At 67.2% G+C, this 15726-nt stretch overlaps 2 protein-coding genes across 2 annotated transcripts; both read left to right on the top strand.

The window, feature by feature from the left end:
- Nucleotides 1-5293: 5293 nt before the first annotated feature.
- SYT8 (synaptotagmin 8) lies at nt 5294-8423 on the top strand. The gene is given in 9 exon segments (XM_065937096.1): nt 5294-5653; nt 7112-7210; nt 7338-7505; nt 7561-7713; nt 7764-7824; nt 7827-7889; nt 7984-8117; nt 8219-8241; nt 8243-8423. Coding segments are annotated over 9 exon segments (1242 nt in total).
- Nucleotides 8424-11126: 2703 nt separating this feature from the next.
- On the top strand, nt 11127-12320 carry TNNI2 (troponin I2, fast skeletal type). The gene is made up of 5 exons (XM_065936628.1): nt 11127-11286; nt 11399-11527; nt 11651-11740; nt 11845-12021; nt 12132-12320. Exons 2-5 carry the CDS (start codon nt 11405-11407, stop codon nt 12225-12227), a joined length of 486 nt encoding a protein of 161 aa, XP_065792700.1. The 5' UTR covers nt 11127-11286; nt 11399-11404; the 3' UTR covers nt 12228-12320.
- The last annotated feature ends 3406 nt before the right edge of the window (nt 12321-15726 follow it).

Here is a 15726-nt window from a genome sequence, read left to right as displayed (position 1 = left end):
CAGAGCTCGGATCAGGCCCTCACGTGGGGCCCTAGAGGGTGGGGTTCAGGCCCTGGCCCCCGTGGGGACTTCTGGGAAGCCAGGACGCTCCCTGACCCCCTGGAAGCCCCTGGGCAGAACATGGTCCCACGCACACCCCTTTACATCCTGACGCGGGGTGGGAACAGAGGGGTCAGCCCCAGCCAGGCCCTGATGGGTCCCATCCCCCTGGGGCTGTCAGTCCTGGGGCCAAGTGGGCAGTGGCCAGAGTCACGGTGGGGGCTCAGGGGTCTGCAGCCCCCAGAGGCGGCATTCCCCTACACCCGCTTGGCCTGGGCCCCTGGGCCTGCCTGGAGGCCCCCTGCTTCCCAGCCAGGCAGCGGCGGGTGGGCCGGGGGCAGCCTGGGCAGGAAATGTCAGCTCCAAGGAGGGGTCTGGAATGCACGCTCAGCCGCTGGCAGCCCGTCCAGGACACGCACGGCGGAGGGAAGGCTCCGCTGGCCTGCTCCCAAACCGAGGGTCCACACTCTCCCCCCACGGCTGCTCCCCACCCCTGCCCCCACCAGCTCCTGGTGCCAGCGATACCGGGGTTTGCATTGGCTTCCAGCCAAACCCCGGAATGTGCCTGCTGGCTGCCCAGCAGCTGTTCCTGGAATCGGGGCGACAAAGCACCGCCTGTCTCGGAGTCGGGGCGGACGGGCCGAGCCCACCCAGCGCCACGCATGAATAGGGCTCAGAGCCCCGGGCCGAGAATGAATGGGCTCACAGACGCCCAGACACCCATGAATGGGCCCCGGGCGTCCAAAGACGCAGTGGAACTTGGAACCGGCCACGGGGCACGGAGACCTGGGATGTGGGGTGCAAACCACTCAGGGTCTGTACTGGTGAAATCCTTGGTGAAGGGAGAAGAGAGCCCCCCCCCCAACACTCAGACTCACAGCATGTGGGACTCGGGCACTCGGGAGCGGGGTGCAGGCCGCGGGGCCCTGATACCCAAGAGAGCGGTGGACACTTGCCTCCAAGGGTGCCTGGGGATTTGGAGGCGCAGGGGACGCGAGTCTCCTGCTATTACAGTCACAGGGTGCAAGAGTCAAGGCCTTTCGTGAACAGGGTTCATGCCCCTCAGATGCTCCAGGGATGGTGGAGGGTTCAGACCCCCAGGAAGGGGCCTGGAGTCCCTGGACCCTTGGCAGCAGGGAGCCGCCTGCCTGGAGTCGCGGGTGAGCCCAGTGGAGACAGCAGGACAGGATGAACGGAGTCACGGAGGCCCAGACCTCCGTGAATGGGCACTGGGTCTTCCAGTGGGATTTAGAGCCAGCCACCGGGGGCCCGAGACCTGGCACCTGGGCTCCCTGAGACCCCGAAGAATGGAGATTCGGGCAACTGGAGAGAAGGCCTTGGGAACTGGAGAAGGATGCATATCACCTAGGACTCCCAAGGATGGCCAGGCTGAGGGGCGGACAAGGGGGTGGATGATGAGGGGGTGGGCAATGGGGGCGGACGGTGAGGGGGGCAATGGGGGCAGACGATGCGGGGTGAATAATGAGGGGGGTGGACAGTGGGGGTGGACGGCCCAGAGGTCCTGGAGACGGGGGTGGCAGGGTACCCTTCAGGTTGATGGTTGGCGTCCTTGTTACCAAGGTGATCAAAGAAGTGGGATCTAGGCCACCCAGATACTCAGAAAACTGTGGGTCAGAACCTGATGGCAGGAGCTGTGGGTTCCTGGGGCCTGTGGCTTCGTGGGAAGAGCCACACCCAGAGGGTGGTGGTCGGGGGTGAGTGGTCTGGACCCAGAACATAGGAAAGGGTGGGGAGAGGCAGAAGCTGAGGGTCGTGGTAAAAAAAGCAGTGGGAGTGTCAGTCGCTCAGTCGTGGCTGACTCTTTGGGGCCCCATGGACGATAGCCCCCTGCCAGGCTCCTCTGTCCATGGGATTCTCCAGGTAGGAATACTGGAGTGGGTGGCTGTGCCCTCCTCCAGGGGATCTTCCTTGACCCAGGGACCAAACCCGGGTTTCCAGCATTGCAAGCAGATTATTTACTCTCTGAGCCTCTAGGGAAGCCCGAGGGGACGGTACCTGGCCTGATCTATCTGGATGAACCAATAGGCTGGCCGGCCTAGGTGAGCAGGTGCAGAGGCAGGCAAAGGTGCCAGCCCCCCAAGGATGTGGAGGCACACAGCGAGCCAAATTCAGGTGCTGGGGAGCCAGCTGAGGCTCTGGGACGGGGCAGCCAGACCTTCCGATGGAGGAGTAGGAGACAGCCATCTCTTCGGGGGATGGTGTGAGTGCCCAGGACTGTGTCCACGTCGCCCGATGCCCAGCGGGTGGGCGGCCGGGTGCCCAGTGTCCTGGTGTATATTGTCAGGATGACCGGATGACAAGGAACGCCTCCTCATTCTCCAGGGAACGCGGTGAGGCACCAGGACTCCAAAGCAGAGCCTGCAAGGACTCGCCCCCGAGGCTCCCCCAGGCTCTTGGTCTTAAGGGGACGTGGATTGGACAGTTGAGCTCTGCAGCAGAGTGGGAGAGGGGGCCTCAGACACTCCACTAACGGGGTACGGGACTCACATTCCAACCACTGGGGTAGAGGACCCAGATACCCAGACGAAAGGGGTAGGGCCCTGACGCGTCTCTCGGGTGGCGTCTAGCTCTTGGGAAGCATGGGTGCAGCCCTGGACACCTCGCCCGGCGGTGAGCAGGCACCAGCATGGGGATGGACAGCACACACAGTGGAGTCAAGGGTGAGGGGGGCACGCGCCGGTGGGGGCCGTGAACGGGGCGCAGGGCGTCCAGACCACAGAAGCAGGGCCGCGGGGCTTGGCCGGCACTCAGGCCAGTGAGAGACGTGTCGGAGGGACGGTTCGGGCCCCCAGGGGGCCAGCTCATGCGTCCAGGCTTTCCAGGAACCAGGCGACCACAGAACAGAGAGCCCGTGTCCACACCAGCAGGGAGCGTGCACCCTGCGCCTTGGGTGTGAGAGGAGAGGCTGCCCGGCAGCGCAGAAGCCCTGCGTGTCTCCAAGAATCCCCAGGAGGGAGGAAAAGAAGCTCTGACGGCGGGGGGGCCCCCATGAATAGATCCCCAAGGGAACGTGAATGGGGGCCCCAAAGCTGCAGAGGAACCAGGGGTCCCAGAGGCCCTTGGGAGATGCAGTGCGGGGAGGGACCTGATGCCGGGGTCACAGAGAGCCCCCGTGTTCTGGCACGGGTACTGGTGAGCAGGTCTCACTGCACACGCAGCCGGATGCCGGGTACAGGCTGCCTCAGTCTCCAGATGGATGGGGTGTAGTTCACCCAGATGCCCCAGGAAGCAGGGCTTGTATCCCGGGGAGACCCGGGCTGACTCTGACCCAGAGTCAGCAGGCAGACCCTCTGCTGGAGAGGAGCTCAAGGAACCAGCTCTGCAATGCGGACCCTCCGCGGAGGGGGCAGGCTCCTCGGGTGCCTGCGTGACACGCACAGGCCCCCTCACACTCAGATGATGGGGTGCAGGCGTCCAGATGAAGAAGGCGCAGTTAGCCTGAGTCAAGGACCACCGGGGCACCCTCAAGCTGGGACCCAGAGGGTGGGGAGCGGGCACCCCAGCCCGGGGAGGCCTGTGGCGAGCTGAGTGCCCGCCCCGCGCGGGTCGGGGCGGGTGGGGTGCACGCGTGCTGTCCCAGCACGTCTCATGGTTCCTTGCCAACAGCTCCCGGCTCCCCCAAGCCGGCGACTGCCATGAGTTCCAACCTCAAACATTCCCCCAGCAACCTCAAAGGAAGCATCCCGTCCAGGAGCCCCGCCAGGCTCTCCATGTGGCTCTTGGCTGCCAAGCCGCCGTCTCGGGGCCGCGGGGCTGGCCTGGGGCTGCCAGCTCTGTTTGGTTTTCCCCTTCCTGCCCTGGAACCTCAGACGCCCGTCTGGTCATGGAGGCGCCCGGATCCTGGGAAAGGCACAAAGACCCTACACAGCTGGGCTGGGGAGAGCCCCTCGCGGGGCAAACGCTGCAGGCGGGCCCACGCCCCCGCGCCCACCCACGCGCCTCGCCCCCGCAGCACAGGAGCCCCAGCAGGCCTCCGCTTGGCCCCAGAGCTGTTTCACTGCTCCTTCCGAGCCCCCAGCCCCGGGTGGGACAGGGAGAGGGACCCGGACCTTATACGGGGAACACGTGCCCAGAGGGACACACACACTCCCAAGCTCCATGAGCCCCCAGAGCCACACGTGACCAGCTGGGACACACGTGTGCACATGTGTGCGCACGCATCCCATCGCTGCTGTCCCCAAAACAGCCTTGGCACCCGGGTCCAGTGTCCCAGAAGTCCTGCCTAACGAGCCCCACGTCCAGCCGTGGGTTGATAATGGGTTGGGAGACACCCTGACCTGGGTGGGCCTCTCAGAGCTGGACCCGGGGAGGGACCGAACCTGGAGTAACTGGACCAGATAAACTGGCCAGAGCAGAGTGCGGCTCCGCTGACCGGCCCTGCTGGGCCCGCAGGAGCAGGAGGCACTGAGGCAGACTGGAGCAGGTCTCTACCCGCTGCCTCCACAGCCAGGGCCAGAGGCTCAGACAGAGTGGGCTCCGGAAGGCTCCCTGGGCCCTGGGAGCAACGGGAGGGCCAACAGGCCCAGGCAGTCACCAGTGAGGGCGCCTGGCCCCGCTCGCTTTGCTGGGTGCCAAGTGCCCCCGGGTTTGGCTCCAGCGGACCCAGAAAGTCACTCGCCTCCAAAGCCAGGCACCCTCCTGACTCGGGACACCGCCCCCCGCGCCCCGGTGTACACCTTTCACAAGCTGAGTGCAGCCCGACCTCTCCACTGCCCGCCTGGAGGTCAGTCCCAGGGGGCCAGCACACCCTCCGGCAGGGCCTTCGGGAGGACCTGCGATGCCCCAGGGGGGCCCTGCGGGTGGGGCTCGGGGAGGGGCCCTCCTCCCAAGGGAGTTTCCCGGCCCCTGAGGGCCAGCAGTTCCGGCCCCGAGGTGGGGCTCCCCGAAGCCCTGCCTCCCACACCCTGCCACCCCCCCACCCCACCCGAAGCAGAGTTTCCAGCCAGTGGAGGCTGAGCAAAGCCGCGCGCTGGGGCACCGTCTCCCAGGGCCCAGGGCCGAGGGGGCGGCCTGGAGGCCGGGCGTCAGGTGAGAGCACGTGGTGGCCGGGCGGGCCCGCTGCCCCCCAACATCTGGGGGAATCCTGTCCTTCTGGAAGGAGGTCCACAGGAACTTTGTTTCCTGGAAGAATCAAACATTCCGGTTAGAGCAAAGGTGGCAGGGTCAGTCAGCGCAGCTTTGGTAGGTGCCAGCCCCAGGTGGACAGGGAGGCCCTCCCCCGGGGAGAGCTGGCATGCCCGACTCGGGGAGGACACAGCGTGGAGCCCAGCATCGCTCCTCCAGGTCCAGGAAAGGCTTCCTGGAGGAGGTGGGGGCTGGCTCAGGTCTCCAAGGCCAAGCAGGATGGGGAGGGGGCAGCAGCGGGAAGCTCATGGAACAGCAGGCTGGCTTGGCAGTTTCAGGAGCAAAACGGCTTGTGCCAGGAGGTGGGGAGGGGGACGCCACCCTGCTCGGAGGGGAGAGCAGCGTGGCCTGGAGGGAACCCTGGAGGAGGTGGCGGGGGCTGCGACTCCACTCGGGAAGGGCCCAGCCCCGCTTCCTGGGAAAAGCAGCCTCAGCACCCGGGAGGTTTTCCCCAGCAGGGCCACAGAAGGTAGACTCCTGCGGGGCCTTCCTGGCCCTCCTGAGCGGCTGAGGCACTGCCCAGGCAGGGAGGGCGTCCAGAGGCTGGCACGGGGACAGCGAGGGCTGAGCAGGGCCCGTGAGGGCGCCCCTGGGCCACCTGCCCTCCCGGGCCCCCGTGAGCGCCCCCAGGACCCCAGGCCTGGACGCAGGCTGGCGGCCCGCCCGGCCGGTGGAGCAGACAGCGCCACCTGGTGGCCGCGTGCAGGCCGGAACCCTGACCACCGCAGGAACCCGGCAGTCCAGGGGGACCACGCGCCTGCCCAGGCCTCGGGGCCCCCACCGCTCGCGGCTGGCGTGCCCAGGGGCCCGTGGTCCCCTCGGGTCGGCTCCCAGGCCCCTATCGCGGTTCTGGGGCTCCCCCTTCACCAAATCCCGGCGTCTTGAGGTCCACGACTCTCCGGCCAAACAGGAGGGGGACAGCAGCCAAGCGGGGTGCAGGGAGGGTACACGCATGCACGCACACACACCCACACACAGGCACGCACACGTACCCACACGCACCCTCAATCAGGTAAAGGTGGGCTTTCAGCCCCACGTGGGAGCTGAGACCCTGCATCCACCACAGTGCAGCTCCAGGGGCCCGCGGGCCTGCGGCTCTGGACAGCCCGCCCGGGCGCTCCTCCAGGCGGCTTAGGAGGGGTCAGCGGGGCCGCCTGGTCCTGTGAGTGCCCCGAGCACCCCCACGCTCCACCCCCAGGGCCTCGCCAGCGGCCCCCCGGCCAGGACTGGCTCCACAGTTGTGGGGCCCACGCAGGACTCATGCGGCCTCTTGCTCCAAACCTTCATTCTCCAAGCCAGCAGTGGAGGGAGTTAGAGCAAGCGCAGCCTCTGCCCTGAGTCCCTGCTGGCCTGACGCCCCCTCCTCGTGCGGGTGGCTCCCCGGGGCTGGGCTCTGCCCGCTGTGATCGGACAGCCCCTGTGGGGACAAGACAGGCTCATTCAGGGGGAAGAGGAGACAGCCGGGCTGTGCGGCCGGACCCCCGTGGCCAGGACCCCCCGCTTTGATGGTGGCCCCTCCTTCAACAGGTTGGGCTGGTGCTGGCGGGGGCCACTGAGGCCATTCGTTAGACGGAGGGGCCTCTTCTGACCCTCCCCACAGTAGGCAGCAGGGTGGGCAGGGGACACGGAAGTGGGGTCCAGCTCTGACGTCTGCCTGTTCCTGGGGGCCGGGGCTGGGCTGGATCCTACGACCAAGCCGCCGGCGCCCCCGGGAGGAGGGGAGCCCAGGAGGAGCTGTTGCGGGGAGCCGCAGAGGTTCCGGAGGAAAGCAGTGGCCTGAGAGGTGGATTGGGGGGCGTTGCGGCCAGCCTTGCAGGGCCGGGCGGAGGGTGGCCTTCTAGTGGAGTTCTGCTCCGTCGTGGACCCACTGCCTGCGGGTGGGGGCTCCGATGGGCACAGCGGCCAGCATCCTCGCGACGCCACCCAGGTGCAGCCGGAGGTGGGTGATGTGGCATCTGGACCCGGGGGGGCCCAGCAGTGGGGGCGCCTGCAGCTGTCCCTGGAGTGCGACTCTGGAAGCCAGGAGGTGAGGGGGTCCCAGAGGATGTGTGGGATTTTGGAGGGGTGACGGGTGAAGGGTGAGTGCCCAGTGCTGGGTGGCGCAGGGCTGACCAGGGAGGGGCAACTGGCTGAAACAGTCCCCCGACTCCTAGATCAGGGTGGGCCTCCAGCAGGCCGCGGAGCTGAGGCCCGGGGCGCCGGGCTGCAGGGCGGACCCCTGTGCCCACCTGAGCCTGTCCCCGGACGCCGGGCGCACGCACGAGACGAGGGTGCACCGCGGCACGCTGTGCCCCGTGTTCGAGGAGACCTGCTCCTTCCACGTGAGTCGGGCTGGGCCCGGGGGCCTGGGCGGGGCGGCTCACACCCCTCCCGCAGGTGCCGCCCGGAGCTGCCCGGACGGCCCTGCGAGTGCTGCTCCTGGGCCACAGGCGCCTCTCGCAGCACCGGCCGCGGGGTGCGCTCATCCTGCCGCTGGGCTCCGTGGATCTGCAGCACGTGCTGGAGCTCTGGCGCCCGCTGGGCCCGCCCGCCCCGGGCTCCCGCCCCCCGCCCGGCTCCACGTGCTGGGGGGCGCTGAGGCCTTCTCCTGCTGCCTGCAGCCTGAGCAGACCGTGGAACTGTGCTTCTCACTGCGCTGCGTGCTGGCTCGGGCCGGCTGACCGTGGTCGTGCTGGAGGCCCGAGACCTGAGCCCGGCGCTGGCAGGCGAGCGCTGGACCCGCCCCGCCACGTGGACAGAGGAAACCCAGGCCCCAGCCCTCAGACCTGGGAGGCCCCCTGACCCCTTTCATGCGCCCAGACCCCTACGTGAAGGTCCAGCCCATGCTGAACCAGAGGAAGTGGAAGAAGAGAAAGATGTTGGCCAGAAAGGGCACAGCCGCCCCTCACTTCAGCGAGGCCTTCACCTTCCTTGTGCCCTTCAGCCAGATCCAGGTGGGCTGCCTGGAGGAGGGGGTCAGGGGCACCTCACTCAGGGCCAAGCTGACTTCTGTGTTTCTCCCCCTCCCCCTACACCTCTGCCTGCTTCCACCCAGGGCGTGGATCTGGTGCTGGCCGTGGGCCGAGCCTGTCGGCAAGGCGCTGCTGGGCTCCCGGGCCTCTGGGCAGCCCCTCCAGCACTGGGCGGACAAGCTGGCCCGCCGGCCTGTCGCCCAGTGGCGCCGCCTGCAGCCGGCCAGGGAGATGGACCTGGCCCTGGCCTTGCAGTCCCGCCGGCGTCTGCCCTTGCCCGGCTTCTGAGGCTGTCCCTGGGCCTGGGTCTCCCGCGCGGGTTGCCCCGGGTCCCGCCGTAATAAACGCCTTCCCCCCCACACCATGTGTCCTTCGTGAGATCCGCAGGCACGGCAGCGTCAGGGGCTCCTGATACCGCCATGGACCCTCCTGCGGATGCGGAGAGGGTCTCCTCCCACGGCTCAGCCAGGCCTTGAGGCCTCTGACTGCTGCCTGACCCCTGAGTGAGGGCAAAGGGGCCCCTCTAGGCCCGCTGGGGATGATCCTGGAGGTGGGGCCCCCTCATCTGTGACAACTAGAGAGTTAGGGGTGGGTCCCTGGGGACACAGTGGGCAAGAGGGAGATGTTTGGGGGTGGTGGTGACAGTGGATGGAGGGAACTCCAATTCCTGGGACCACCCCAGTTCCCCACAAAGCCCCCAAACCGACCGGGTGGTGGTGCGGGGCCTCCCCTGCACGCGCAGCAGGGGGCAGTAGATGCCTGCAGAAGCCACCTTGGGGCCTTTGGGGGCTCAGCCTGGCCCAGAAAGCAGCTCTAATCCCCACACATCTGGACGGTTTTAGCTCTCCCTGACCCTCCCCATGGCCGAGAACCCCCAGCTCGAAGGATGCCAAGTCATGGTCGTCCGGATGCCTCTGCTGGGCGGGGGCCAGGGCGGGGGGCCGCAGGCCCGGGGCTGGGGTGAGGAGAGCAGTGCTGGGCCTGCCTGAGCCGCCAGGCGGGCCTGGGGCCCCCTCGAGTTAGGGAGAGGTTCCCAGGCCAGTGGCGCCGAAATCCGGGGTTTGAAGGACGTGTTCGGAGCTGTGCGGGGAGCCAGCCCACAGGCACGGCGGTTGGGCGAGGCTGCATGTCCATCTGGGACCTCCCGTCCCGCTCTGGGAGGATGGTGGGGTCCCGTTCTGGAGGGCAGTCCCCCCACCCTCAGCCCACAGTCCCCGGGGCTGCTGCAGGCCCCAGAGGCTCTGTCTGGGGTCTGGCCTTGCCCCCGGCCAGCTTGAGGCAGGGAGCACATGAACAGCTCATGCCCAAGCCGCCCACTGGGCTAGAGGGGACAATGGACAGCAGAGTGTAAGCAGCCCAGGGCTGTTGTTTCCTGGGGGCCCAGAGGCCTGGGGAAGCCGAGGGGAGCCCAGAGTGAACCCTGACTCTGGGCAGACGGGGCTGGGCAGGAGCGACCCCTCGGCTGACCCCTGAGCTGGGCCTCACAGCTGCTGAGGCCGTCACGCTGTCCTCGGGCTCCTTGCAAGATACAAGGGAGGCGATTCGAAGTCGTCACCTCACCCTAAATAGACCAACCCAACCTCAGCACCCCCCTCCCAAGACTTCTTGGCCTGGACGGCGGCAGCGGCGGCGGGGCCGGGCCAGGCGGCCTGGGCAGGTGGGGAGGTCCCTGTGCCCCCATTGGTCTGAGGAGGACTCCATGCCCTTTCTGAGCAGAGGCCCAGCCTGGGGGAGGCCATTTATAGCCCTCCCCCGGACCCACCAGCCCAGCTCGCTGCTGCCGGCCTGACCTCAGTCCCACTGCCGCTGCCCAGACGCGAGGTGAGGCCGGCCCGGCCCGTCGAGGCCAGCACGGGCGCGTCTGGAGCGCCCCTGCAGAGGGACGTCTCCGGGGCCAGGGTGGGGGTCTGGGGTCTGGGGGCTCCGCAGAGCAGAGGGCTGCAGGGAGACGCCCCTGGAGGGGGCTGGTGTGGCGTGGGGCTCCCGGACGGCACAGCGACGGCCAAGCCTCGGCTCTGGGCCGTGGGGAGGGGACTTCATGGACTGAGGGACCCCAGGCCCTAACGGGGGGCAGCGTCTTCTATGCACTTGGGCCAGAAGCCGAAGGAGCAGAGCTAAAAATAACCAGCGCCTCGGGTGGCCACCTGTGCTGGCCAGACCCACCCTCCCGCGGGGACAGCTGCAGCAGCTCCAGGCCCGCGGGGACATTTCGGGCACACTTTCTCCTCTTACTGCCCCCCCGCCCCGGGGAATTCCAAGACGTGGCCCTGAAGGAGGTGGGGGTGGGGGGTGGGTTGGCGCTCCCCCCGCTCCGCCGGGTGCAGGGCAGGCGGGCAGGGGCCCTGACCCCCTCATCTTTCTCTCCCACAGGCTATCAGCCCAGGACCGCACGATGGGGGAGTAAGTGCAGCCCTCGGCCCGCTGCCCCCGGGGCCCCCACCCCCAGCACTGGGTGGGGGTCTCCGCGTGTCCCCACCTGGCCACCCCGTGCGCCCGCCCGCCCGCCCCATCACACAGCCCCGTGGCCCTAACCTCTCTTCTCTCTCCCCCACCCCCCGCCCGCCCTCCTGGGACAGTGAGGAGGTGAGTACCGGCTTGGGGGTGAAACCCGGAGGGGATGGGACCCCCAAGTCAGGACAGGCCTGAAAGAGGAGCTCCGAGGCCCCGGGAGACCGTCTGTCACCCTGTGGGTGAGACTGCCCCACCCCACCCACCGAGACAGCGGGAAACAGAGGAAGTGGCCTCCCCGCCGGCCCCTCCCACGGGCCAGGGGAAGTGAGGCTGCGGCCTGGTCACCGGGGAGCCGCTTCTTCTTTCTCACGGCTGCTCCCCGCCCCAACCCCGGGCCCGAGGGTCTCCCCTGCCCTCCTCCCGGCCGCCCCGTCCAGTCTCTTCTCCAGACCCCAGGCCTTCCAACCAGAAGGGCTGCCCCGGCAAAGGGTCACCACGCGGCACCATGTCCCGGGCTCATGTGCCCCCCACCAGGCCCAGGCCCTGCCATCCCCTGGGCAGGATGCCCTGGCTGGCCAGGTGGGCAGGGAAGGGTGCAGGGTGCCGGACCCCACGCCCCCGCCAGCCCTGACTGCGCCTCCTCTCCCCTGCCCTGCAGAAACGCAACAGGGCCATCACGGCCCGCAGGCAACACCTGAAGGTAGGTGTGGGCCCGGGGAGGGCGGCCCAGGGGGTCTGCAGGGGCGCTCCAGACGCGCGGGGGTCTGCGGCCTGGCCAGCCGCGGCCCCTCACCGCCCGCGCCCGCCCCCAGAGCGTCATGCTGCAGATCGCGGCCACGGAGCTGGAGAAGGAGGAGGGCCGCCGGGAGGCGGAGAAGCAGAACTACCTGTCGGAGCACTGCCCGCCGCTGCATCTCCCAGGCTCCATGTCCGAAGTGCAGGTACCACCGTGGGCCCCGTCCCTGGCCCGGACCGGCCTCCCCCTGGGTCAGGAGGAGGAGCGGGGTGGTCAGGGCGGGTGGAGGCCAAGCGTGGGGTCGCCCACCCGCGGTCTCCGCCACCAGGAGCTCTGCAGACAGCTGCACGCCAAGATCGACGCGGCCGAGGAGGAGAAGTACGACATGGAGGTGAAGGTGCAGAAGAGCACCAAGGAGGTGAGAGGTGGGGGGCGTGTGGGGTCCAGGGCGCGCGGGGCTGCCCTGACGGCGGGACCCAGGCTCCGCCGCCGCCGCCGCCCAGCCTCGCTGCCCGCCCGCAGCTGGAGGACATGAACCAGAAGCTGTTCGACCTGCGGGGCAAGTTCAAGAGGCCCCCACTGCGCCGCGTGCGCATGTCGGCCGACGCCATGCTGAAGGCTCTGCTGGGCTCCAAACACAAAGTGTGCATGGACCTGCGGGCCAACCTCAAGCAGGTCAAGAAGGAGGACACGGAGAAGGTAGGGTGTCCCCGCCGGCGGGGGCTCAGCCCCGGGGCCCACCTGCGGGGCCGGACGTGGTGGGCCAGGGCGGCAGGGCGCCTGCCTCAGCCCCGGCCTCCTCGCTGCAGGAGCGCGACCTGCGGGACGTGGGTGACTGGAGGAAGAACATCGAGGAGAAGTCGGGCATGGAGGGCCGCAAGAAGATGTTCGAGACCGAGTCCTAGGCCCCTCGCCCCCGGCCGCCGCCCAGCGCCCCTGCGACCGCGGGGGCCCCCGAGGCCGGCTTGGCACCTGTCAATAAAGGATTCCAATCCCCATGTCTGCTCCTCCCTGCACTGGTCCGGCGCCGCCCCAGCCTCTGTCCACAGGCGGCCCTGGGAAGGTCCTGAGCCTGTGCCTGGGCTTGGTGTGGGGGAGCCATGCGCGGGCTTTGGGGGTCCCGGCTGTCCTGGGGGACGGTCTCCAGGCCAGGGGCCCTCCTCCCTGCCCACCCGCTGGGGCAGCCGGGTGGCGTTGGCAGTCAGACCCCCAGGCCTGGACACAGGTGGCCGGGGCCGTTTCAGAGCGACACCCTGAGATGACTGCGCGTCTGTTGTCATCACAGAGGTCCCCTCGAGGCCCAGATACACTGTCCTTGAGGCCCCGGTCCACGCAGGGGCCTGGGGGGCCTCCCTCCCCGCGCAGGCAGCCCGTTCCTCCCAGCTGCCCCTCCCCAGACTGCAGGCCCCCACACGGGCATGGGGGGTGGTCCTGAACCAGACTCCTGGGGGCTTCAAGGGGCTGAGGTCTGTCTCGCCCCGGAGACTGGTGACTAAAGAAGGCAGCCCCACTCTAGGCCCAGCGGGAGGCCCTCCTTCCTGCCCGACCCTGACCCTGCCCACCCCTTCAAGGGACGATGTCCCTGGCATGCCCAGACGGGACTGTCATAGCAAGGCCGCCTTCAGCCTCCGCCTGAGGGATGACGGCGCGGTCCGCGAAGGCCCCGCGCTCAGATCTCTGGTGGGGAGGCCAGGCCTCAGCGGTGATGGAGCGGCTGTCCACCCTGCCCTTGCCCTCGGGAGGCCCCCGGGACTGATGCGCAGGGGCCCAGAGCCTTGAGCCTCGAGGGAGGGACGTCAGCCCGCCCGAGGCCTTGGCCCATCCCGCTGCTGCAGCCCGGGGACTGGGCTCCGTCCCGCGAGCACTTTCCTGCGGGTCCTCCTGCTCGGCTAACCCAGCGCTCCCGACGGCAGGTGGCTCGCGAGTGCGGAGCCCAGCACGGGCAGGCGGCAGGCGGTGGGCTCCAGGACTGAGTGGGCTGCGGTGGCCAGAGCTCCCAGTGGCGGAGGCGGTATCTGCCCCCCACCCCGCAAAGTGAGCCCAGCACCTGTGCAGGGAAAGAGGGCGTGACTCCGTCCCTGGAGCTGGGGTCGGGGCACCCCAGGGAGGCGACCCCTGCAGGCGGAACCAACTCCGAAGGGTTTGGGGAATGATCTTCACCCCATGGACTGTAGCCCGCCAGGCTCCTCTGTTCATGGAATTCTCCAGGGAAGAACACTGGAGTGGGTAGCCATTCCCTTCTCCAGGGGATCGTCCCAACCCAGGGATTGAAGCCACATCTCCCCCATCTGAGCCTGGGAAGCCCTCAGGCTTATGGGTGCTTGTTACATTTTCCAATGAACAAACGACACGACTGAGGACCATGTGAACCAAGCCAGACCGGCAAACACCCACCCCGTGCAGCTCAGCCTGGCTCCACGCCCTCTGCCACCCTCTGAGGGTGACCTGTGTCCCTGCAGCCGTATGGGCATGGGGCCAATCGGGGAAGCACGTAGTCCAGCAGCGGGCAAGGGGTGAGGACTCGGCCTTCTAGGAAGTTCTCTGCAGCGTGGAGAATGGCTGAGGCTGGAGGCAGGAAGGGAGCCACTGTCGCTCCTGGGAGGCAGGGGGAGAGCAGCAGTGGGTGCAGAGAGATTCGAGAGGCAGAGCGCCCAGGACGTGGTGGACCAGGGAGACAGGGCACCCAGGTCTGTGCCCAGAGCAGAGGAAGGGCTGGTTCTGCGGGGGGAGGAAGCGGCTGCTCCCAGGCAGACAGCTGGGCGCAGGGGTCGGGGCTGAGGACGGGGTCTGAGCATCCTCAGCACTGGGCAAGGTCCCTGACAACGGGTGGGGGGAGGCAGCGAGCGCCCGAGCCAGACGCTGCGTGGGAAGAACTCCCGAGGGCAGGAGGAGGTGGCAAGACGTGCAGGGGACGTGCCTGCCGGGGGTGATGCTGGAGGTCAGGAAGTCCCAGGGGACTTGGCTCAGCTGGGCCGGGGACCGGGTGAGGCTGGCGGAGACTGGCTGGATGCTCCCGGGAGGTGCGGGCTGTGTACGGCTTTGGGCCTGCAGCTCGCTCCATCCTGCCCCTGTGAGGGCACCCAGACACCCGGGGCCTCGGTTCCCACACTGTCCTCCAGGAAGCGAGCACGGCTCAGGGGCGGACAGCTGAGCACAGGGGCCGTGGGTGCCCAGAGAGCCCGGACCGTCTCGGCGCCAGAAAGGAGGGTGGAGCGAAGGCAGAGCAGACCCCAGGAGGGCAGGCGGGCGGCAGGCAGGGGTGGCCGGCGAGAGCTCAGCGGTGGACTGAGGCTGGCCTGCACTGCGGGCAGGGGAGAGGGCTGCTCCTGCTTTAGGAAAGACTGAGTCCCTAGGAGTAGAGGAGGCTGGAAGAGGGACAGAGACGGCAGGCGACGGAGCTGAGGATGCGCCGGGGCTCTGAGGGTCAGTCTTGAAACTTTTCTGACGGCCTGAAATAGTTTCCTCCCAATTAAACCTTCTTTAAAAAATGTCAAACCAAGAAACCTCTTAAACAATGGCAAAATGGTTGTTCTTCAGTTGCTCAGTCGTGTCTGACTCTTTGTGACCCCATGGACTGCAGCACGCCAGGCTTCCCTGTCCTTCACCATCTCCTGGACTTTGCTCAAACTCATGTCCATCGAGTCAGTGATGCCATCCAATCATCTCATCCTCTGTCATCCCCTTCTCTTTCCCAGCATCAGGGTCTTTTCCAATGTGTCAGCTCTTTGCATCAGGTGACCAAAGTATTGTTGCTTCAGTCCTTCGATGAATATTCAGGATTAATTTCCTTTAGGATTGACTGGTTTGATCTCCTTGGTGTCCAAGGGACTCTCAAAGGTCTCCAGCACCACAGTTTGAAAACATCGATTGTTCATCACTCAGCCTTCTTTATGGTCCGACTCTCACATCGGTACATGACTACTGGAAAAACCATAGCTTTGACTATACAGATTTTTGTCAAGAAAGTGATGTCTCTGCTTTTTCATACACTGTCTAGGTTTGCCTAACTTTTCTTCCAAGGAATAAGCATCTTTTAATTTCATGGCTGCAGTCACCATCTGCAGTGATTTTGGAGCCCAAGAAAATAAAGTCTGTCACTTGATGGTGGGAGGCGGAGGACCCAGACGAGGATCTCGGGAGGGTTCCAGACCCACCCTTCTTCAGCAGGTCGGGTGAGTGCGGTGGGCCAAAGAGGTAAGGCGGGGCGAGAGGTGCCAGCCTCAGGGATGGGATGTTGCCAGGAGTCCATTCGGGAGCGGACAGAGCCCTGGGGACTAGGACGGGTGTCTTCCCTCTCCTTCACCATCTCCTGGGGTTTGTTTAAACTCATGTCCATTGAGTCGGTGATGCCATCCAACCATCTCATCTTCTACTGCTCCCTTCTCCTCCTGCCCTCAATCTTTC

Source organism: Muntiacus reevesi, chromosome 5 (assembly GCF_963930625.1).
Source record: "Muntiacus reevesi chromosome 5, mMunRee1.1, whole genome shotgun sequence".
In the NCBI taxonomy this organism is placed as follows: Eukaryota; Metazoa; Chordata; class Mammalia; order Artiodactyla; family Cervidae; genus Muntiacus; species Muntiacus reevesi.
This window is presented reverse-complemented; position numbering and strand designations above follow the sequence as displayed.